This window comes from Crocuta crocuta, unplaced genomic scaffold, assembly GCF_008692635.1.
Source record: "Crocuta crocuta isolate KB4526 unplaced genomic scaffold, BGI_CrCroc_1.0 scaffold97, whole genome shotgun sequence".
Taxonomy (NCBI): domain Eukaryota; kingdom Metazoa; phylum Chordata; class Mammalia; order Carnivora; family Hyaenidae; genus Crocuta; species Crocuta crocuta.
This window is the reverse complement of record NW_027531999.1, coordinates 2071802-2094763: the sequence shown is the minus strand read 5'-3', so window position 1 is coordinate 2094763 and position 22962 is coordinate 2071802. Positions and strand designations below refer to the sequence as shown.

At 38.6% G+C, this 22962-nt stretch overlaps 1 protein-coding gene across 2 annotated transcripts in view; it reads left to right on the top strand.

Annotated features, from left to right (window-relative positions):
* The first annotated feature begins 11266 nt into the window (after positions 1–11266).
* The window catches only part of TPH2 (tryptophan hydroxylase 2), a 100330-nt gene continuing 88634 nt past the window's right edge, over positions 11267–22962 (top strand). Inside the window, exons 1-5 of one of the 2 annotated variants that reach the window (XM_077775229.1) lie at positions 11267–11370; positions 13996–14167; positions 16849–17032; positions 17134–17234; positions 22546–22613. In XM_077775229.1, the coding sequence (XP_077631355.1) occupies positions 11267–11370; positions 13996–14167; positions 16849–17032; positions 17134–17234; positions 22546–22613 (629 nt within the window). Of the gene's footprint in view, positions 11372–13995; positions 14168–16848; positions 17033–17133; positions 17235–22545; positions 22614–22962 lie in introns of both variants that reach the window. The other variant, XM_077775230.1, reaches the window with a different exon arrangement.

The window sequence follows — 22962 nt, the reverse complement described above, 5'->3', positions numbered from 1 at the left end:
ACTATCTCCCTTGTGCTTCAGTTTTACCCTCTTGTTCAAATTTTGCTTAAATGGGTTGGTCATTTATCAATCTCCTTTTATGAAAGTTGTTATAAAAACATGATAGGGACCACCAGCATAAGATATTTCTCATTTTTTGCTTATTAATGAAGTCTGGTCATTCTCAACCAACCTTCTTGGTTAATACAGTAAATACAATAATCATAAAAATTAAAAATAATCATCAAGCCTGTCTGCAATAAGCCTTTTTAGTAGTATGGGAAATTACAGTGTTTATTTGACAGTGATCAGGCAACAAATTGATACCTAAGATGGTGGGTTGCTGGTTTAGGTTATTTTTCAACATTAGGTAGGTTTAGTCAGACACTAAATCTCCTTTGTGGTTTAATTTTAAATTATGTTATTTAGATATCTGGTTGGTTGAGACAATCTTCTTGCAAAGTTTAAATAGAACTTTATCTTTGTTTATACTTTCCCCCCCTCAAAATGATATTTTCTGTAGTATTTAGGGATACCCAAAAGGAATAAATACATGTCCATTGTGTTATAAACACCGTCTGTTATAATACGGGTTGAAGTGGTGGAGGCTACTTGTGTGGTATTGTTTGGAAATTCTCTTCCTGTGAGCATAGTCATATTGACTGTCATGATTAAATCAAATTTTATGAAGACTCAAAAGTTAAACTGAGATTTTCTAAGGTTTTAGTTGAACCTATGACTTTTTTTTCCCTACTGCTGCCTTATTTTTTTTGGATCCTTTTGTAGGTATTTAAAGTACCAGATAAATGCTACTTCGTTAACTATGTATGTACATGATGTTGGTCTGTGAATACCTTGAAAATGGTGTTATGTAGGGGCCTGCTTCAGCTTCCTACAATAGGCATGACAGGCTATTTCATTTTCTTTTATTGATAAATTACTATACTACTGCAACAAGGAAATACCTCAGATATGGTATACATTTGTTTTGGCATGGTATTCTTATGGTTAAGTTGGAGTAACTAGGAGTGGGTGGTAGTGATAGTGAACAATTCCTGCCATGGAGCCTAAACTCCACCCTGTAAGCTATAGGAGTCAAATGTCAATGTGAAGAAAATCCAACCCAACTAATTATTATGTTGGTTTTGTGTTATGAAGTTCAGCCTTTTCTTTTGCTTTATTTAATATGAGTTTAAGCACAGAAGGCATACATCAAATTTGCTTTTGACATAAACTTGAATGGCTGGAATGGTGGCCTAAACCTGAACAATAAGTTATTTAAGGAAAAGATCAGACTTTGGTTGATGCCCAATTTCAAAATAATCACCATCGATTCAACTATCTCCTTACTCTCATATTCCATATCTATTCTTTAATAACGTCATACCTGCTTTCTCCATTTACTTTGGGAGTAACCAGGAGAATCCTTTCTTACTTTTTAGGTTACTTCTTTTTATCATTTCCCCCAACACTTCTTTGCATCTCTGAGGCTTAGCTTTCTCTTTAAAAAAATTTTTTAACTTATTTATTGTTTATGTATTTATTTTTCTTTTTTTATCTTTGAAAGACATTTTTTATTGAAGTGTAACATATATGGGAAAATGAACAAATCTTAACTCTCCAGCCCAGTGAATTTTCACTGAACATACCTTCACAAATCAGCACAAATCCAGAAACAGATTGTTGCCATTGCCTCAGAAGCTCTCTCATGTTCCCTTCCAGCCACTTCTCCCCCAAAGGGAACCAGTCTACTGACTTCAACACTTTACATTAGTTTTGTTCAGTTTCGATCTTTCTTTTATTATTATTATTATTATTTTAATTTTTAAAATTTACATCCAAGTTAGCATATAGTGCAACAATGATTTCAAGAGTAGATTCCTTAATGCCCCTTACCCATTTAGTCCATACCCCCTCCCACAACCCCTTCTGTTCTCCATATTATGTTTTTGTCCCCCTCCCTATTTTTATATTATTTTTGCTTCCCTTCCCTTATGTTCATCTGCTTTGTATCTTAAAGTCCTCATATGAGTGAAGTCATATGATATTTGTCCTTCTCTGACTAATTTTGCTTAACATAATACTCTCCAGTTCCATCCACATAGTTGCAAATGGCAAGATTTCATTCTTTTTGATTGCTGAGCAATACTCCATTGTATATATATACTACGTCCTCTTTATCCATTCATCTATTGATGGACATTTGGGCTCTTCCCATACTTTGGCTATTGTTGATAGTGCTGCTATAAACATTGTGAAGCTTAGCTTTCTCTTGATGTCATATTTGGCCAGAGTGATTGGGGTGAGTGGTAAGGGAAAAATAGGAAGTCCTCAGGGTCTCTCATCTTTTGCCTATAAAATGGAAGTATGTGTGTGTGGTGGGGGAAAGTTGATAGAGTGGGAAAATTGGTCTGTTCCAATTGTGAACCATGTATATTCCTTGGTTTCCTTAGTCTATTTATATCACCTTTTTCATATCTTTGTCCTGATTGTCAAAAGCCTCCCAGGCTGGAGGTCCTTCCATTTTCCAGATGTTTAAAGGATGGCCTATATTATTTCTCTCTTGTTTTCACACCTGCCTCAGTTGGTATCACAAATGCCCATGTTCAGGACTCACTGATGTCCTTAAAACTTCCCTAATTTCCTAGACCCTGCCTCATTTCTTAACTTTTTACTTGCATGGCCATTAATGATTACATGGCCCTCTTCATTTGTAATATTTTGTATTTGGAGGTCTTTTCATCTGACAATATCTGATTTTATACTTCTGTGCTTCATTTTCCACTTTATGACTCTTTAACTGCTTGGTCCAAACCAATTCTGCTGGGTCATCTTATGACTGTTGGCAGCCTGCTTATCATGAACTTTAAGGACAGCCGTCTCATGAAAACCTACATGTCCACATCTCTTTAATTTCTGCCAAAGATTATAGACCAATGCCAAATTTCTATCACTCTGGTTTCAGAATCAATGAGAGATAGGGAGATAACTAACACTTTGAGCATCTAATATCTGTCAGACACTGTGACAAGCACTGTTAACACATCCCATTTAATTGACATAATAGCCCTATAAAATGTAGATTAATCACCCTATATGACAGAAATAGAGGCAGGGAAACATGAAGTAGCATGTCCTCAAATACGGCTAGGTAAGGGGCCCAGCAAAGATTTAAACTCAGGGTTATCCAAAACCAGTGTTGTATTTTGATGTGGCATAATTTATTTCTAAAATTTTTAGTTTTTGTAATTAATGTCACATATGCACATGGCTTCCACAAGATTTGTTGTTATGAGAAACTTTCCTTTTCCCCACTCTTCAATTTCTCTTCCCTGTTGGCAAGATTTTCAGCTTTTAGCTAATTCTTTTGGAATTTACTTCCATATAATACACTTGTGGTGCTACTACTTTAATTTTCAGTTTTAGGCATTGTCCACTGACTCACCTTGGAAGATGTGGATTTACTCTCTTTCTCCACCCCTCAGCCCTCACTATGCATATGCAAAATTCTTGATCTTTTCACCTTCCAATATAGTTGATACCACAATATGGATTAGGTCAAAGCAATTAGCTGAGGCAATTTAGCCCCAATGTGACTTTCCTTTGGGAGCTAATTCCTTTCTTTTTCTTTTTTAAAATTTAGTTAACATACACTGAGGAGCTAATTCTTATCAAGGCTTTTTACCTACTGATTTTATATATAATCCAACCCCACACTCTCGACCAAATATTTAAATTGGGGCTTGTCAACTGTGGGCTTCACTGTAGGCTGATCTGACTGCCCATTTTGTTCAGAATCTCTAGGCTTTGCCTGGCTGGAGGATAAATGCCTGGCTGTCTGCCTTCTGAGGTTTGTGAGTCTCAGTATCCAGTTCATTTCATCACTCTCCTTTCAGGATGATACCCCTATTCTCAACTTTGGCACCCTTCAGTCCAGGGGCCCTCTATTTTACCCCTTCCAGAGGATAAGCTCCATTCATCTATTAGGGGCAGGAAGGGAAGTGGCTTGGCTATGTGGAATAGGGGTGGAAAATATATAGGGTTTTAAGTTTTAAGAAAAACTTTAAAATTAAAATACAATTCATATGCTATAAAATACACCCTTTTAAAATGTACACCTCAATGTTTTTTAGCATATTCATAGTTTTGCAACTCTCACCCATATCTAACTTTAGAATATTTTATTACCCTCAAGAGAAACTCTATACCCATTAGTAGTGTTTCTTACCTACCCCACCCCTCCTTCCAGCCCTTAGCAACCACTAATCTACTTTGTGTGCCTCTCTGTCTCTCTCTTTTTTTCCTCTCTTTTGCCCTCTTCTAGACATTTCATGTAAATGGAATCATAAAATACGTGGTCTTTTGCAACTGGATTTTTTTTCACTGAGCATGTTTTCAAAGTTTATTCATGTTGTAGCACATATCAGTACTTCATTCCTTTACGTTGCCATTTGTGGATATACCGTGTTTTGTCTTTCTATCAGTTGATATCTGAGTTGTTCCCACTTCTAGCTGTTTTGGGTAATGTTGCTGTGAACATCCATGTACAGGTGTCTGTGGGGACATATGCTTTCATTCTTCTTAGATGTAACCTAAGAATGGGATTCCTGAGTCATATGGCAACTTTAGATTTAACGTTTGGAGGAGGGATCAAACATTTTTCTGAAGTGACTACACTATTGTACATATACCTAGAAGTAAAATCACTGGATCATATGGTAGCTATATGTTTAACATTGTGAGAAACTGCCAAACTTTCCCAAAGTGGCTGTCCCATATTTCAAGCCCACCAACAATGTATGAGGGCTTCAAGTTTCCCACTTCTTTCCAACACTTATGTGACTTTTTAATTTCAGCTATCCTAGTGGTTTGTGAAATTGTGTCTAATTGTGTTTTTTGATTTGCATTTCTCTAATGACTAATCATGTTGAACATTTTTTTCATGTGCTTATTGGCCATGTACTCTGTGGAAAAATGTCTGTTCAAATCCTTTGCCCATGTAAAAACTGGTTTATTTGTTTTTTCATTGTTGAGTTATAAGTTTCTTACATATTCGGGATACTGTCTCCTATGAGATACTTGATTTACAAATATTTTCTTCTAAACTGTGGGCTATCTTTTCATTTTTTCTGTCCTTTAATTTTCTTGATTGTGTTCTTTGATTAAGAGTTTTATAGTTTTGGGGTGCCTGGGTGGCTTAGTCGGTTGAGCGTCTGACTTTCGCTTAGGTCATGATCTCGCAGTTTGTGGGTTCGAGCCCCGCGTCGGGCTCTGTGCTGACTGCCAGCTCAGAGCCTGGAGCCTGTTTCAGTCTGTGACTCCCTCTCTCTCTGACCCTCCCCTGCTCATGCTGTCTCTCTCTCTCTCTCACTCTCTCTCTCTCTCTCTCTCCTAGAAATAAATAAAACATGAAAAAAATTTAAAAAAAAAAGAGTTTTATAGTTTTAGCTCTTATATAGGTCTGTGGTCCATTGTGAGTTAATTTTTGTGTGTGATGTAAGGTCGATGTCCAGCTTTATTGTTTCTCATGTGGATATCCAAAGTGGTCACAGAAACATATGTTACAAAGATTATTCTTTCCTCATTGAATTGCCTTGGCACTTTGTTTGAAAATAAATTGACCATAAAAAAGGCTTTATTTCTGGACTCTAAATTAGTGTCCATTTATCTGTAAGTCTATCCTTACACTGAATTTGTTGCCAGACCCCCGGTACCAGGTTCTTGATTCTCAATGTCACAGAAATGAACACTGAACCCGAGAGAAAGAAAGCGGGCAGAGTTTATTAGAGGTAGCTTGTATATGAGGCATCCAACAAAAAAGAGCAATGTCACTCTCCATAGGGGTAACTAATGTGTAAGGCTTATAAAGGCTCTTTTCCAAAAGGTGAGAGGCTAGGAGTCTCCTTTAGTCCCATGGTCATTATCTTGTGATCATTACTTTTTAGTAGACACAGAACAATCACAGGATACCTTTCTTCATGGTCAACATTCTTTAGGACTCCTGCAAAAGAGAAATACTTGTGTAAGCAGGCTTTAAATTGTTACTTCTAATTTTGCTCAGACAACCATTACCCATATTAATGGCTGTATCTCTCATTTGTTTTCTCTCCCAGAAGGAGATATTTGTTTCTAAGCATATGGAAACTTTTAACTTTTGTCTCAGACCAGTGGCTTTACAGGCGTGAATTCCCTCTTGCTTTCTCACTATAGTCTCAATCTGATTACTGTAACTTTGTTAAATTTTGATATTAAACAGAATTTGGACCACTCTTTTCTAGTCTCCTCCATTTTACTTCCTCTTCTAGGGGAAGTGTTTGAGCCTTTAGGGGAACCTACAATGTAAATTGATTTGCTTCTCTGTCTTCTTTGATAGCTGAGAGGTCTGCAAAGTCTTTGATCACTCTTTCATCTCCTTTCAGCTTCCAATTTTCTGTTGCTGTTGTTTCTTGAATTTATGCTATTCTTTTGTGCCTTAAAAAGGAAAGGAAATCTTATACTGTCGTTTTAGCTGGGTTCCTGGAAGGAACAGAAGTAGTTAAATCTATGTTCTTAATTTGGAAGTGTCTTTTGATATGTTATATAGATGATCTAGACCAGTGGCCTGCACTCAGTACCCACACTCTTTTTAACTCCTGTAATCTGGGTTTTATGTTTTCTCTTTTGCTAAAACTGCACTCTTTATGGTCATCAACAACAGTTTCATAGCCAAATCTAGTAGACTTCCTCTGGTCCTCATTTCCTTCCTCTACTCCTTAGTATTTACGTATTTTTTTCAGTTTATTTATTTATTGAGAGAGAGAGAGAAAGCACAGTTGGGGAGGGTCAGAGAGAGAAGGAGAGAGAGAAGCCCAAGCAGGATTCACACTGTCAGCGCAGACCCTGATGCGGGGCTCAAACCCATGAACCATGCGATCATGACCTGAGCTGAAGTCAGATGCTTAAACAACTGAGCCACCCAGGCACCCCTACTCTTTAGTATTTAAAACTATTGACCACAAGTCTTTCTTATCTCTTTCCTAATCTTATACGTTTCACCTTGTTAATCATATTGTTACCTGATAGCTTTCCTTTTTCACTCTACCTTTAATTGTGAGTATCTTCCATGGATTAGTTCCTGGGTTCTCTTGGGTTTTATTTAGTTATTAATAAAAAATTTTTTAAAGTTGTAAAACACAGGGTGCCTGGGTGGCTCAGTTGGTTGAATGTCCATCTCTTGATTTTGGCTCATCTCATGATCCCAGGGTCATGGGATTGAGCTCTGCACTGGGCTCAGTGCTGAGTGTGGAGCCTGCTTGGGATTCCCTCTCCTTTGGCTTCTCTCTCCCCGCCCTTGCTTTCTCTCAAAACATTTTTTTCTCTTAAATTGCTATTATTTATGTGTGGTCTAGTTTAAAGTATGGCACTGTCATTAGCCCAGTCCCTCAAGTCAGAAACTTAGAAGTTATTCTCGCGCCTTTTTTCCCTGCTCCTACATCCAAGAAGAGATGTTCGATGGGTTTTACCCCTTAACATCTCTTGTTTTTTCCATTGCATCCTTAATGCTATTGCCTTACTCCAGGTCATCATCTGCTGGCCAGACTATTTCAAGCCCTAAGTGGTGTGTGGTGTATGCCTTCAGTCTTGAAGTCTCCTCTAAGTTGCTTCTTTTCTAAGATACCAATGTGGTTATGGTATTAACTTGCATAATGCCTTCTAATTGTTCTCTTTCACCTGCAGCAAAAGGTGATGATAAAGCATAAAGCCCACCAAATGCCATTCAAGTTTTAGCAGGATTTGACTCTGCTTTCCTCCTCAGCCTTATCTCTCACAGGACACCCTTGCCCCAAATCCATACTCCAGCATTGTTAAACAACAACAATTCTCTGTATATTTTCTTATTCTTTCTACCTAGAAAAAATTTTATTTTTAAAAAATTTTATTTAACTCCAAGCTAGTTAACATACAATGTAGTAATGGTTGTAGGAATACAATTTAGTGATTCATCACTTACATATAACACCTGGTGGTCATCCCAGCGAGTGTTTCCTTAATGCCCATCACCCATTTAGCCCATCCCCCCCACCCAACACCCCTCGAGCAACCCTCAGTTTGTTCTCTGTATTTGTTTCTTATATTTGCTTCCCTGTTTTTATCTTATTTTTCCTTCTCTTCACCTAATGTCATCTGTTTTGTTTCTTAAATTCCACATATGAGTGAAATCATATATTTATCTTTCTCTGGCTGACTTATTTCACTTAGCATAATATACTCTAGTTCCATCCACACTGTTGCAAATGGCAAGATTTCATTCCCTTGGATCACTGAGTAATCCATTGTATATGTATAACATATCTTCTTTATCCATTCATCAGTAGATAGACTTTTGGGCTCTTTCTGTATTTTGGCTATTGTCGATAGTGCTGCTGTAAACATCGCGGTGCATGTGTCCCTTAAAATCAGTATTTTTGTATCTTTTGAATAAATACCTAGTAGTGCAATTCCTGGGCCATAGGGTAGTTCTATTTTAATTTTTTGAGGAACCTCCATACTGTTTTCCAGAGTGGCTGCTCCAATTTGCATTCCCACCAGCCATGCAAAAGGGTTCACCTTTCTCCGCATCCTCGCCAGCATCTGTTGTTGTCTGACTTGTTAATTTTAGCCATTCTGACAGGTGTGAGGGGGTTCCTCTTTGTGAATAACTTGCTTTCTATCTCCCATTCCATTTTGATTGACAAACACTTTTTTGAAGCTTTAAAAATTTTGTTTTTAAATTAGTGTATAGTAAAATCCGCTTACGCAGTTCTCTGAATTTTTACATGGATAGATTAGTGTAACCACCACCATAATTAAGATATAAAACATTGCTCCTCAAACTTCCTCTTGCTATCCCTTTGGAATCACACCCTCCCCCACCCATAAGCTCTGGCAACCACTACAGTTCTCCACCACTACAGTTCTATCTTTTCAAGAATGTCATATAAATGTACATGGCCTTTTAAGTCTGGCTTCTTCCACTCGGCATAATGTCTTTCAGGTTCATTCAGGTTGTGTACATCAATAGTTATGTTCCTTTTTTATTGCTAAGTAGCATTCCATTTTATGAATGTCCTATAGTTTTTGTGTCCATTCACCCACTGAAGGACATTTGGGCTGTTTTCAGTATTTTAACATATGAATCTCTGTAAAGGTTTTTGTTTGAATATAAACTTTCCTTTCTGTAGAGTAGATACCCAGAACAAACTCACTTTTAAATATTCAGCCCAGGCAATACCTCCTAGGTGCCTCTCCTGACTCGCCTAAGGTAGCATTGAGCACCTGGTTTCTTGTGCATCTAGTGTCTTCTGTAGATAAGTCACTATATTTGTTTCACTTATTTATTTGCACGTGTGCTTCTGGCAGCTCATCTGTGATTTGCTTGAGGGTAGGCCCTGTTTCTTATTCATCTTTGCATTGCCAGAATTCAGTTTCAATGCCTAATAGTAAGTGAGTTAACTTAAGTATAAGTTAGTTAAGTATAACAAAGTTTTGTTGAATTACTCATCAACTCAAACCCTGTTCTAGCTGAAATTATCTATGTGTGGTCTCTTGAGCCTACTTCGGCTTCCTCGTTTGGAATACCTAAGCAGCTGTATAATGTAATAGTTAAGAGCATGGATTTGGGAGCCAGACTGCTTGAATTTAAATCCTGCCTTAGCCATTCTTTAATTGTATGAACTTTTCGGCAAGTTACCTAAATTCTCTGTGCCTCAGTTTCTGTCTATATAAAGTGGAAATAATAGTTACTGCTTGCTAGTGTTGTTGTGATGATCGAACATGTTTTTACCTAAAAAATTTCTTGGAATAGAAATTGGCAAATATTAAGCACTCTACAGTAATATTAGCTATTGTATTATTACTTCAATCAATGTATTTATTTTTTTAATAGAAGTAGCATGATTTTATTGAAATGTTTTAGGAGCTGGACAATCTTAAAATCCTATATTCTAAACCTCAATCAATGTATTTAAACTTCATCTTCCTAGGGCTACCTGGTTGGTTTTGTCCATAGAGCATGTGACTCTTGGTCTCAGAGTTGTAAGTACACGTTGAGTGTAGAAATTATTTAAAAATAAATCTTAAAAAAAAAAACTTCACCTTACTATCAGTTCATCAGAGCTGATTTTGAAAAAATCCATGCCAAATAATATTTCCAAAATTAGGTCAAATAATAATTATATTCCCCGAAGATTCCAGAAACAATTAACATCCAGTTAATATGAGTTCATCCATTTCTGTTTTGAAAATTTTTCATCTTGTTTTCTGTACAGAGAAGCAGTGCCAGCCCCAGGTTTTGTTTAGTTTTGCAGGCAAATAAGCATATTTGGTGAAGAGTCTTTCATCCTTTAGGAGACTGATAATATTTTCCTGTGACATGATGATTATCACTTACTAAAGTTTGAATAGTAAATACTTCAATTGATCTATACATTTCAAATTATTGGGTTTGATCTAGTTACAAGTGGAGAGGAAAAATTCAGAAACCGCCAATAGCATCAAAGGAATAACTGATATATAGACATTTACTTTCCTTTTCCTTCTCACGAAGTGAAGAAGATTCTAAGCTTAGTGTCTCAACTTTAGATGTGGCTAACTCAAAGCCTTACATATCCTTTACAGTATGATTGCCTTAATATCACCACATAGCGGCATCATAGGATTGGGAAGCAGTGCTTTTTATGAAAGCCATCACACACATACAATTGTAACACATCAGATCAGAAAACACTTATTAACACAAAATAAAATGGCTTAAAGATTCAACAGTGCTGATCTTTCTAATTTTTTTTTTTTTCCTTTTGGAAAGGAAGCACAAAACCTTTGAACTCATAGTCACCGAAAGTCTGAGGTTAGCTTGCCAGTAGCAGGTTTGAGAGATGAGAGCTAACGTCAGGGGACGGGTGTTTTCTTTTACAAATAACATCCCATTATGTATTGTTCTCCACCACCCACGCCCAAACGACTGTTCGACCTATGAAACAAACCGCACCGGGAGCAGAGATAACCCCAGGCTTCAGGTCTGTAATCTGATTGTGGCCATCAGCAGCCAGAAATGAGTTTCTTTCTAATCAGCCTTCCATCAGTCCCCAGTCACTCATATAAAGGAGCCTGGGGAGGGGACGATTCTCATTGCTCTTTCTTCAGCACCAGGGCTGTGGACAGAGCCTGGAGCAGGCAGCTGTCTTACACCCCTTCCTCTCTGTTTCTGCCAGTGCTGCTAACTGCCCCTCTAGTCCCCCTGCTGCAGAGAAAGAAAATTGCATCGGGATCCATGCAGCCGGCAATGATGATGTTTTCCAGTAAATACTGGGCAAGGAGAGGGTTTTCTCTGGATTCAGCAGTGCCCGAAGAGCACCAGCTACTTGGCAGCTTAACTGTGAGTACTGAGTAGCTGGAACTCTAGAGGAGTGTGTTCTAGGGTAGCAATCGATTAATCCTTGCCATAGGGACACCTGATATAGAGGAAGCATACACACCTCAACCTGTTGCTGTCATCTGTATACCCTGCTTCCCTGCTGTCTGCCTTCAGTCTTTCTTCTCTCTCCATAAAGTAATGCCGGTGTACTGATCACTGTGTTCTCAACTTCCTTTCCTCAAAGTTTATAAGTAGAAAGTAAAGAAGTTCCTGAACATAAAAAACAAGAGGTTGTAGGAATGTGTAGAATTTTGAAAGGCCATTTGTTACGAGTAGGAACAGAGAGAAGAAATTAAATAGATTTCTGTGATTCCTGCAAGATTATTGTGTCTCCTGTATCTCTAACCATCTATAAAGCTTGTTTTTTTAATGCAGAAGTAATATTTCCTCTTCTTGCCTATAGGTGCTGATTATTGGAATAAAAGAAAGATCAGTTCCTTTCAAAAGTTTTCCTGCTTTCCTCATTACTCCATTTTTTTTTCATTTTAATTGGTGGAGTAATGAAAACAATATACCACTTGTTTCAGTATTTAGTATAGTTTTTGTATTAAAATACTAACAATATAAAAAGGTAACATTTTATAGGATTTTAGATCCTGATTTGAGGCAATAGTCACATGATTTAATAAAAAAGACAATGAACAGAAAAATCTGTTCAGATTCCTAGTCATTAAAAATATAAATACTGTTTCATTATTATAACATCAGAGTTTAAAAAACCAATTACAATTCAGTCTGCATCACAGAAAATTCTCTTTTATTATTGTAGCTACAAACATGTGCCGGAAGGTGGTATTGTGCTGGTGTATTATTAGTACTAAAAATGTTGAAAACTAATCAGGGCAAGTTTTATAGAACTATTTAAATGCATTTGTGGAAATGAGACCAAAAATGTAAATAGATTTTTTAACATCTAAATATCATGAATATTTGGATGAGATATTACACTGAGGAATTTTGAAGTCATAATGAACTGAGGGAAGCAAAACAAGGAACTCAGAGTTATGGTTAATGTATGACCCTTTCACATAAAAAATTCTACTTAAATAGATAAGATCTGTGTGTTAGGTGCTGAGGAGAAGGCAGATGTTGAGAGCACTATGGCATTTGAGCCTTTAATGACTAAACATACTGTCAAATGTCAATGTCTGCATAAACTTTTTCTCCTTCAAGTCATATAATAAAATATTCATTTCCATGATATAAAAATCTGGTGAGTGAGGCAATGTGAAAATGTGAAGCCTGTGAAAATAAAGCCGGTAGGGAAATCAGAGGGAGAGAGTTGCAAGTCCCTATTTACTGGGTATATATCAAATGTACTTTTCTCAGTTTCATGGAAAACTCAGTTTCCCAAGACTGGTCTGATTGTACTATCTTCCTACTTGCCAGGGAGAAACTTCTCTGTTTGCTCAAGTCTTCGTTTGCATGCAAAGAACACAAAAAAGTACAACCTAACTTCACTTTGTCTTTTACCTGAAAGTTCCCAGCTCTTTTACTTTATTTCTGACAATGTGATCCAAGTATCTGAAATCTGCCATTTTTTGTCTTTAACCAATAGGGCTCATAGTCATCAATTAGTCCTGTATTACAATATCTTGAATGTCTAATAAAGTGTTAATCATGTTCAGTTTTTCAGATTTTACTTTTTGCTTCTAATGATTAGCTAGTTTTCCTTCCTTCCTTCTTTCATCTCTCTTTTTCTTTTTCTTTCTTTCTTTCTTTCTTTCTTTCTTTCTTTCTTTCTTTCTTTCCTTCTTTCCTTCTTTCCTTCTTTCCTTCTTTCGTCTTTCTGACTGGATTTCATCTATCTGTCTGGCTTCCTGCCCATCTTTCTGTCCGTCTTTTTCCTTCCTTCCTTCCTTCCTACCTTCCTTCCTTCCTTCCCTTCTCTCTTTGTCTCTTTCTTTCTCCCTCCTTCCTTTTTTTCTTTTATTTGTGGGTGGATTGGAACAGCCACTTTTCAGATATCGTCACTGACACAGATGGCCTTTATTGAATATGCTCCTCTGTGTTGAACTTGTGCAGATAGATTCACATTGGCAATGTGGATCTAACTGTATAAAGTAAGGTTATCAATTTCAGTGCATGTCCTCACATATTTCAGAATGAAATGGATAGTTTAAAGATTTAATTGAAACTAAAATTATTGTGAAAAATATGTTTGGTCATATTTTTGTTTTGTTTATTAATTACTATAGTTTCCATAGTATGCAACTAGGCTAACAGACTGAATTTCATGCTGTAAAATGAACCTAGAAAGAAAAGCAGGAATTATGTTTATATGAGACTTTATGATGGTCAGATTTTTGTTGCTATTAAATAAAGTGAACCAAATCTGATCCCCCTGGATTAGATTTCAACCACTGGAGGGTATCATAGAGCATTTGGAAATAGTGTCTCAGAGTACATTAGACCAGTATTTATGATTGAAAGTTATGAGTGATGTAGTGGCTTCTCTTTGAGTTTACATGATTGCTGTAGCTTCCAGCATATGAATGGAATATCTGACAAAAACTCTAATAAGAATTCTGGATCCTAATCAATATTTGTGTGTGTGTGTGTGTGTGTGTGTGTGTGTGTGTGTGTGTTTCTACCTTCTTGAAGCTAAATAAAGCTAACTCTGGCAAAAATGATGATAAAAAAGGCAGCAAGGGGAACAGCAAAAGTGAAACCGGTCCTGAAGGTGGAAAGACGGCTGTTGTATTCTCGTTGAAAAACGAAGTTGGCGGATTGGTAAAAGCATTGAAACTCTTTCAGGTAAATATAAAACATCATTACATAACTCTAAAAGCGACCACATGTGTGCCCCATTACAAACCCGTCCTCTGCTGTGAAACAGCACTGAATCCATTTCCAGATAATGTGTTCCAAGGTTCAAAGAAACCAAATTTCATGAAGCTTCACAAGGGAAGTGTATCTGCCAAACAATGAAATAAGCAGATTTGTGTCAGCTATGTTTTATTAATTCTGAATTAGCCGATTAGGAATTCTGCACACTACTGCCGGATAAGAAATTAAAATTAATTAAATTAATTAAATTAATTAAAAATGGGAGCCTCACACCTGAAAAAGCAAACGTAAGAGGAGCCAACTGGCTATCTTTAAATATCAAGAGCCTGCAGCCTTATTTGATTTGTTAACATTTGAATTGTGTGTATGTCTTAGGAGCACATTTATTGACTAAAATGAGATGCATAAAGAAAGGCAATCGGTCATTCCCTACGCCTCATTGTTTCATGAACTTAATGTCTTTTGGAAAGAGGAGTCACTCTCCCCATATGTAAGCTAGGGCTAGCTAGCTCTCTCTTTCTTTTATAGAAATGCAGTAGCCTTTTTTTCCAAGTCCAGCTTGGTGGCTTGAACCCTCAAGAAAGAGCCTGGTTGAAGGGGAGGTTAGAAAGCCCAGAAAAAGTATTGCCCTCTTACCAGGGTAGACCTGATGGCTACCTTACCCTTCAGCAAGCATCTTCCCTTACAAATGTATTTTCCCTGGGGGCACTGGCTGCTGATTTGAGCTGCAAGATAGGGAGCCTAGCTCTGCATGGTGCCTGGGGCCTGCTGGTGTGGCGGAAAGGTGATTGGAATTGTAGGCAGAGAATTCAGGCTTGTGTTCTCCTGGCTTGGCTAATCACTAGCTGCTTCCTAGCTTCAATTTCTTCATTTGTAAAGTAGTGATAATAATTCCTAGCAAACAAGGTTGTTGTGACACACTAATATGAGTGAAAGGGCTTTGTAAAGTGTACAGATATGACGCCTATTTATTGTAAGGTCTCTTTGATGACCATACAGGGGGAATTAGCAGCCTCATTTGGCAAATATTTCCTTGTTCTCTCTTGACCTGGAAGAAAGGATCAGGCACCATAAACAGTGGTAATGGAAATCTGGGGAAATATTTTACACATAATTATATCATCCAATGTTGTCTCCATTCAGTGCCCAAAGGCAGACCAGACTCCCTGGAGAAGGAGTTAGCAGCCCAGAGTTTTTACTTGGCCATCAGCTAGTCATAGGGTTGGAGCTAAACCACTTAACCCATCTGAACCTCAGTTCCTTTGTCTAAAAATACCTACTCCGCTTCAACCAGTGAACATTAAAAGCCCAAAGTGACACAGTATGTGTGGGAAGACCTTTGACCTTAATATTAGTCTTGCCTTTATTATCAGCCAATTTAGAAAGCAGAGTGTTATTGTAAAGGTTAATAAAAACAGAAAGAGAGCATCTAGTTTCCTGGTCACAGGACTAGTTTCTTTATACAGGGCAGGGTGCTGTTTGATTTGATCTTCCTCTGGCACTGGAAACCATCTACCCTGCTCCTGTCCTGAAAATTCTGAGACCATCCAGGATTGTATTAGGAAACGTGAATTGATAATCGCAGTATACCATCTGGTGCGATGGGGAGGTTTTGGCTTATTTATGGGTAGGTAGGGTGAAGAGGAGAAGTTAGCCTTCACTTAACTCAGGGGAAGGGTGGACTGCATCACTGGGCAAATTTAAACCTGATCAATAAAGTATTAAATTGCTGTCCTCCCTTGAACACCTTATTGTAAGGAGACTTTTACCCCTGAAATCCATCATGGGGTGATGGTTGCAGTGATGCATCCTTGCAAGGAGCTAGTCTGGAGATTGCTGAAACAGAAGAGTGAATAAATGGTCCCTTTTAGGTGTGTTTTTTGGTTGTTGTTTTGTCTTTGTTTTTGCCTGTCTGGAGATTGCTGAAACAGAAGAGTGAATAAGTGGTCCCTTTTAGGTGTGCTTTTTGGTTGTTGTTTTGTTTTTGTTTTTGCCTGTAGAGATATTTTCTTGGCTGCTTTTCTTCCTTTTCTTTTCCTACAATATGGGTTACACTTTGGCTTGTGTCTCCCAATTATCAGTCATTTTCATACCACCTGCCCAATGTCTGCCTCATTTGCCTGCCATTTGTACTACTTACTTATTTTTTCAAAGATTATTGTATTTTAAACTTTAATTTATGGTGGAAAACTTATACAGCTATAAAATCGGGTTCAAGGTTAGCTATGTTTTTTTTTTTTTTGGAAACATATGAAAATAAAAATATAAATCTGGAGGTCATATGATGATATGGTAAGCTAATTTCCCCCTCCCCCAAATAGCCATGCACACCCCCAGTAGGATGTGGGCTGTTCAGGAAAACAATGTCATAATTATAATATATTTTATAGGGCCCTTTATATGCTCTTCTATGCCCTCTTTTTTAAAAAAATAAGACAGGAAAAACTATATACAGTGTCTTTTCCTATTAACAGAGGCAGCACTTGGAAACATTTCCGTGTTTTAGTCAACCAGAGAGCAAGGAGATGGTCTTTTCCTCCTCTGTGGGCACTCAGCACCTGTCCTTAAGAGTTGAATAAGAACAGCCCGTGGTGTCCCTGTTATTGTGCCCTGAGGCTAATTTAGAGATGTCGCTTATATTTCCACAGGAGAAACATGTCAACATGGTTCATATCGAGTCCAGAAAATCCCGGCGAAGAAGTTCAGAGGTTGAAATCTTCGTGGACTGTGAATGTGGCAAAACGGAATTTAACGAGCTCATTCAATTGCTGAAATTTCAAAGTACAATTGTGACGCTGAATCCGCCGGAGAACATTTGGACAGAGGAAGAAGGCAAGGCCTTGTCGGGTGATTTAGCAATCTGAGAAATGTTGAAAAGAGGAAAGTACAATCTGTGAGCTAATATTTTTGAACCCGCACTGTGTTTTCAACAGAGGTAGAGGATGTGCCCTGGTTTCCCCGGAAGATCTCGGAGTTAGACAAATGCTCTCACAGAGTTCTCATGTATGGTTCTGAGCTTGATGCCGACCACCCGGTAAGCGTCCAGCAAAATCCATTCCATCCATGCTCCTCCAGCTCCTCGCATGTGCCAGGCAGTGTGCCATGTTGTGTGCTGTGACGCTTTATTGTAGAGCAATTTATTATTTATTCCCCATAACGGAGGGCAGACTTTCAAATGATAAAGTTTCCCTGTACATATGCGGTGGCCGGAAGCAGATTAGAAGGATGGCATTCTCACATAACATTTGTTCTTAAGAGGGTCGGATAGAGGAGGAGGTTCAAAACCTAGGAAAATATCTCTGTAGCATTAGACAGCCTGAGATATACTTGCAGATGGTGACCCTTGGAAAAACGAAGAACTGAAATGGATCACCCCTTTGAGAAACCAGAGAGGACTAGTCATTACGGGGCTCAGTGAGAGAATAAAATTCTCCTTGCTATTTTCCTTGACTGGAGGTGGTTAGGAGGAGAGTAATGTGGTGGGCTTCAGTCTCAATGGAAAGGCAGAGGGTTTTAGAATAAGGTTGTGATGGAAAACACATCTTTCCCCACATCTACCCTGAATCTATTTACCACTATCTCTCTTCTATTCCGATAAAAACAACCACCTGTAAAGAAATATGATACGTAGGTAAGCATTTCCCATTATTTCCTACTCCCCCTTTACATCAGTTTTTATTTAACACAAGAGACTTGGAACTTCTTTATGGTCAGAATGAAGTATAGTTAATAGTCTGGGAGAAATAAGCAATGTACTCATTTGTTACAAGCACTTTTTTCCCAGGGCCCCTTGTCTAAAAGTGGGTAGATAAAAGAGTGAAACCCAAGCAAATCAGTCATGCTTCTAGAAGGGCTTTGCAGTCTGAGGGTAATGGTGTACAGATATTCCTTTAATTCAAAGGGAAGAAACCTGGAAGTGTGACAGTGTGACTATACTCTACGTAGTGGTTCTCCAAGTGTGGTCCCAGAATTGGCCCCATCAGCATTACCTGAGGGTTTGCTTTAACAAGCCCACATCTAAGTTTGAGAACCATTGCTTTAGAGGAAACTATGACAACTTCAACAAAGAGGGGAATTTTCAATCGAATTAGTCATTTGGCACAATATACCAATTCATAAGATACCATTCAGGCAATGATTGAACAGACCTAATTCAATTGCATTATTTTCAAGAAGCTGAATTTATTAAAAAACGCGGTGTGTTACATTTGCCCGTCTAAAATTTCAGAATACTTCACAGTAATTCACGTGTGAGGCTCCTGAATGTTAGAAAAGCACTCAACAGTGCCTTTAATAATAATCCATTTGTTATTTCCCCCTTCCTCACTTCCAGAGGAGTCACAATGAGCACAGATGCCTGATTTAAGAGATTAGCAGTAATGGGACTTTCCAGATACCAGCTATTAACTTGCAGGATGACCTTTGGCAAGTCCCTTTACCTCTGCACCTCAAATTCTTTATGTAAAGTGGAAATAAAATTCTTATTGAGCTCCAAAGGGCGTTTGAAGAGCCTTCGTAATAAAACAACTGGGAAGCATTTTGGCAAGAGTAAATGCTAATCCCAGTGATGGAAATGCTGTATTAAATCACTCAGATCAATGCCTGGCTGGTAAAGGATTTTCTGCTAAGCTCGTATTTCCAAATGCTCCCCTTAGTCTAGTTTTTAAATTACTTGACCTGGAGAAAGGGGGTCAGCTTTGTTAGTGGAGCAGCCACAGAGACCACTGACCTTGCTATGAAAAAAAATTTATTCCGATACTCAGTGTGAATTTTTCTGTGTTTAATTCTGTTCTGTTATTCCTAATTATACCTACTTTATGATACCTTCTCTTATTTTCTGTGCAGCCAGTTGAAATAATTGCAAGTGCTTAGTAATCTCCTACTGACTTGTCATTTTTTAAAATCACATGCATTTCTTTTATAAGCACACCACATGTTCGTTATGCAAAATCTAGTATTGGTAAGTTGGTATTTTTTGGAGGTTATTATTTGATGATCATGGAAAAAGTTGTCTAAGGACTTTTGGTGCCTGGGAAGACTCTCAGTGAGGATAGCATTTTTTTTCTTTCATGTTTTAAATTTGCTATTAATTTTTAAAAATTTACATGCAGTTTAGCATATAGTGCAACAATGATTTCAAGAGATTTCTTCAATGCCTCTTCCCCATTTAGCCCATGCCTCCTCCCAGAACCCCTCCAGGAACCCTCTGTTTGTTCTCCATATTTAAGTCTTATGTTTTTATCTCCCCCTCCCTATTTTTATATTATTTTTGCTTCCCTTCCTTTATGTTCATCTGTTTTGTATCTTAAAGTCCTCAAATGAGTGAAGCCTATGATATTTGTCTTTCTCTGACTAATTTCAGTTAGCACGATACCCTCTAGGTCCATCCACGTAGTTGCAAATGGTAAGATGTCATTCTTTTTGATTGCTGAGTAATACTCCACTGTATATATATACCACATCTTCTTTATCCATTCATCATAGGATGGCATTCTTGCTCTTGGTTGGCTCAGAAGGAGCTGGGATGGGAGAGTCAGGTTGCTGAGGCTCCCTAGAAAGGGTTAAATATCTGTCTAGGTAAGTGCCTCTCAAACTTTAATGGACAAATAAATCACCTGGAGGGTCTTTTCAAAGTTCAGATTGGGGTCATGGGATTCTGCATGTCTGGTGAGCTCCCAGGCTTTCGCTGGAGGTGTGTGACACTTTGAGTAGTGAAGATCTGGACTGGGAGAATCTTTCAAAGTATGATTCATGGCCCACCCAAAAAGTGCTCATTAAAAAATGCAATTCCTTGGGGTTCAGGCCCCTGAAACTTTCAGGATGAACCCTAGAATCTGCATTTAAGAGGATTTGCAGGAGATCCTAATGAGCTCTAGTGTTGGAGAATGCATGTTTTAGCCTTGAGATTCTCAACCTTAGCTTTCCATTAAGATAATCTGTGGGGAATTAAAAAAAGTACTGAGGCCACCATTTCACCTTGGAGGGCTTAAATCGGAACCTTTGGGAATGTGTCTAGGTTTGGAGTATTATTTATTTATTTTTCTTTTAAATTTTATTTATTTTTTAGAGAGACAGAGAGACAGAGAGAGAGAAGGAACACATGGGTGAGCAGGGGAGGGGCAGAGGGAGACAGAGAATCCCAAGCAGGCTCCACGCTGAGCACGGAGCCCAATATGGGGCTTGATCTCACCAACCATGAGGTCACAACCTGAGCCGAAATCAGGAGTCGAATTCTTAACTGACAGAGCCACCCAGGTACCCTGGAGTATTATTTAAAGCTCTCTAGGGGATTCTAATATTTCACCAAGGTTGAACTCTTTGGGATATCTGCTTGAGTGTCAACGCACACTTGGCTGAGCTCCTTAGGATGTTGGATGGGTCTTCAGTTCTCGATTTAAATTGAGAGAGGAAGGATGGGTATGTGACAAATATTCGCTGGGGAGTAAGGTTGCCAGCTTTCGCAGATAAATATATAGGATGCCCAGTTAAATTTGAATTTCAGGTAAACAAGGAATAATTTCTTAGTATAAATACGCTCCAAATATCGCAGGGGTGCCCCTTATTTTATCTGATAACTTATCCCTGCCGTCAGTCCAGAATAGATGGCCAAGGGATGCTTTGTCTCTGTACTCACTGGTGTAGCGGGGGTCTCTTTTATTTTGCTAGTCCACAGCTCCATCCTAGAAGCGCTAGATCACCAGTGGCATTTGGATAATCACTGCTATATGAGGCTAATGAGGCATGATGAGTAAATCACTCTCTTGCATACATGGGAAAAGGTGCATGTGTTTGCCAAGGAGAGGCAGTCGAGAATCTTCGGGAAGCCCAGCAGAGAACGATGCTTGCAGGATGGTGTCTGGTTTGGCAGGTGCTGTGCTTTTCACATGACTCTTTTCCCTTCGTCACGGCCTGCTTTCCTTTTGAGTAAATAAAGGTCCTTGGAACTTTCCGGTTTTACCATCCTGGGCTGCTTGGTATGACTAGTGAGTTGAACCTTGTACTTTCTGCTCTAAAGCGGGCAACCCATTTTTAGGGCACAGACGCCTTTGTGAATGTGGTAGCTGTGGTCACACCATTCTGTGTATGCGCATTATAAGTTTTCACAAGCCTGCCTGTGGGCACCAGTTAGAAAATTCCCAATTCATAGCAGGTGAAAGAAAGCACCAGCTTCTCCAGTGCGGGCACTTCATTTCTGCAGCGTGTCTGGGTGATCTCAGGGCACTCTGTCTGTCTCCTGCTATTAAGGATGCTCTTCTGAGAGAAAGGCTGTTGGCAGAGGGAGTTCTTTACCTCAGACAGTCCTGAAGGCCGGTGTGCCTTCAACCATAAAAGAGAACAGAATGATTTTCTCTGAGTTCGAGGTTCCTCTGGACCAGCTCACCATTGCTGAAGTGTGTAAGCCACAGCAGGGGCAGTCTAGGGCTCTGTGGGCCTGGCCCAGCTCTGCCCTCAGAGCCCGGGATCCCAGCGGCTGGTCTTGCCTGGACTCCCTTCTCAGAGTGGCCCTTGCTTCCTGGCTACCCTTTAAGGTTGCAAGGGTTGCAGACGTAAGAAGTTAAATTGAAAGAATTCCTTCTGGGTTTCCAGTAGTTTGAAGAAACAACCCCAGAAAGAATTGATTGAAAGCACCTGAAGGAAAAGAGAGTGGAAAGTCTGTTGACAAGAGGAGAGATTCTTGAGTAAACCAGGAGGTTCCTGTCAGTAGTCTTCCTGATAGAACAATGACAGACAGGATGTTTAATTTCCCGGGTGCAGGATGATGGATAAAAGTCTTGAAGTTGCTAAAGAGTAAACACCTTTACGGGATGTCCGTGTGGAATGGAACCAACTTACTATGCTGTGCATGAGTCCCTTATGATAGATTTTGCATTGTGTGGCTATACTCCTAGAAAAACAGCAAAACCTCTTTAATTCATGCTAATTTTGGGGTTCTGTGATTATTCTGAATAATAGAATTTTTAATAAATGTGCACTTACTGGTTATTTACACAAAATTACATTTGGGTTAACTTACTGAATAAGCAGGTTAAAGGGACCTGTTTTAACAAACAGGATAAGATTACCTTGTGATTAACATCGATTACATGTACATGACACTTGAAAACCAAAGGGTATCCTTCGCTTTAGCCTGAATTCCTGCGTATCCCAAATTAGTACAACCCACATTTAATGAGGTTTTACTGTAAGCACGATTCGCTTCTGCCTATGTCATCAAGATGGTCATCCAAGGATCGGATTTACATTTGAAGTGAACACTTAAGAACTCTGCAGTGATTTTCTTTTAGGCCTTCTGCAGCTACCTTTTTGGTACTTGGTTAACTAACTTAATCTCTTTTCTGTTTAAGGGATTTAAGGACAATGTCTATCGACAGAGAAGAAAGTATTTTGTGGATGTGGCCATGGGTTATAAATAGTAAGTACCTGTGTTACTCTTTTCTGCGACTTGTTACTGGCTAATTAGCGAAAACACACACTGTGCTAAACAGATCTGTCTTTTCTTCACGTTAACTTTTGCAGAAGGCAGGCACGAGCCATTTTAAGCACTCACCAACTTTGTAGGGTTTAAATGCCAACGCTGATGTTTGACATGCAGGTATGATTGTAAAATAATGAGACCTGCAGGTCACATGCCAAGCGCTACATTTTCACCATTGTCTTTGCTGCTCTGCCAAGGCAAGGAGCCATTTTTATATACTCTGCAGGGTCTGGAAAACGTGTTTAAATTTTTTTTTTTTTTTTTGTGTTTTTTTTTTTTTGAGAGT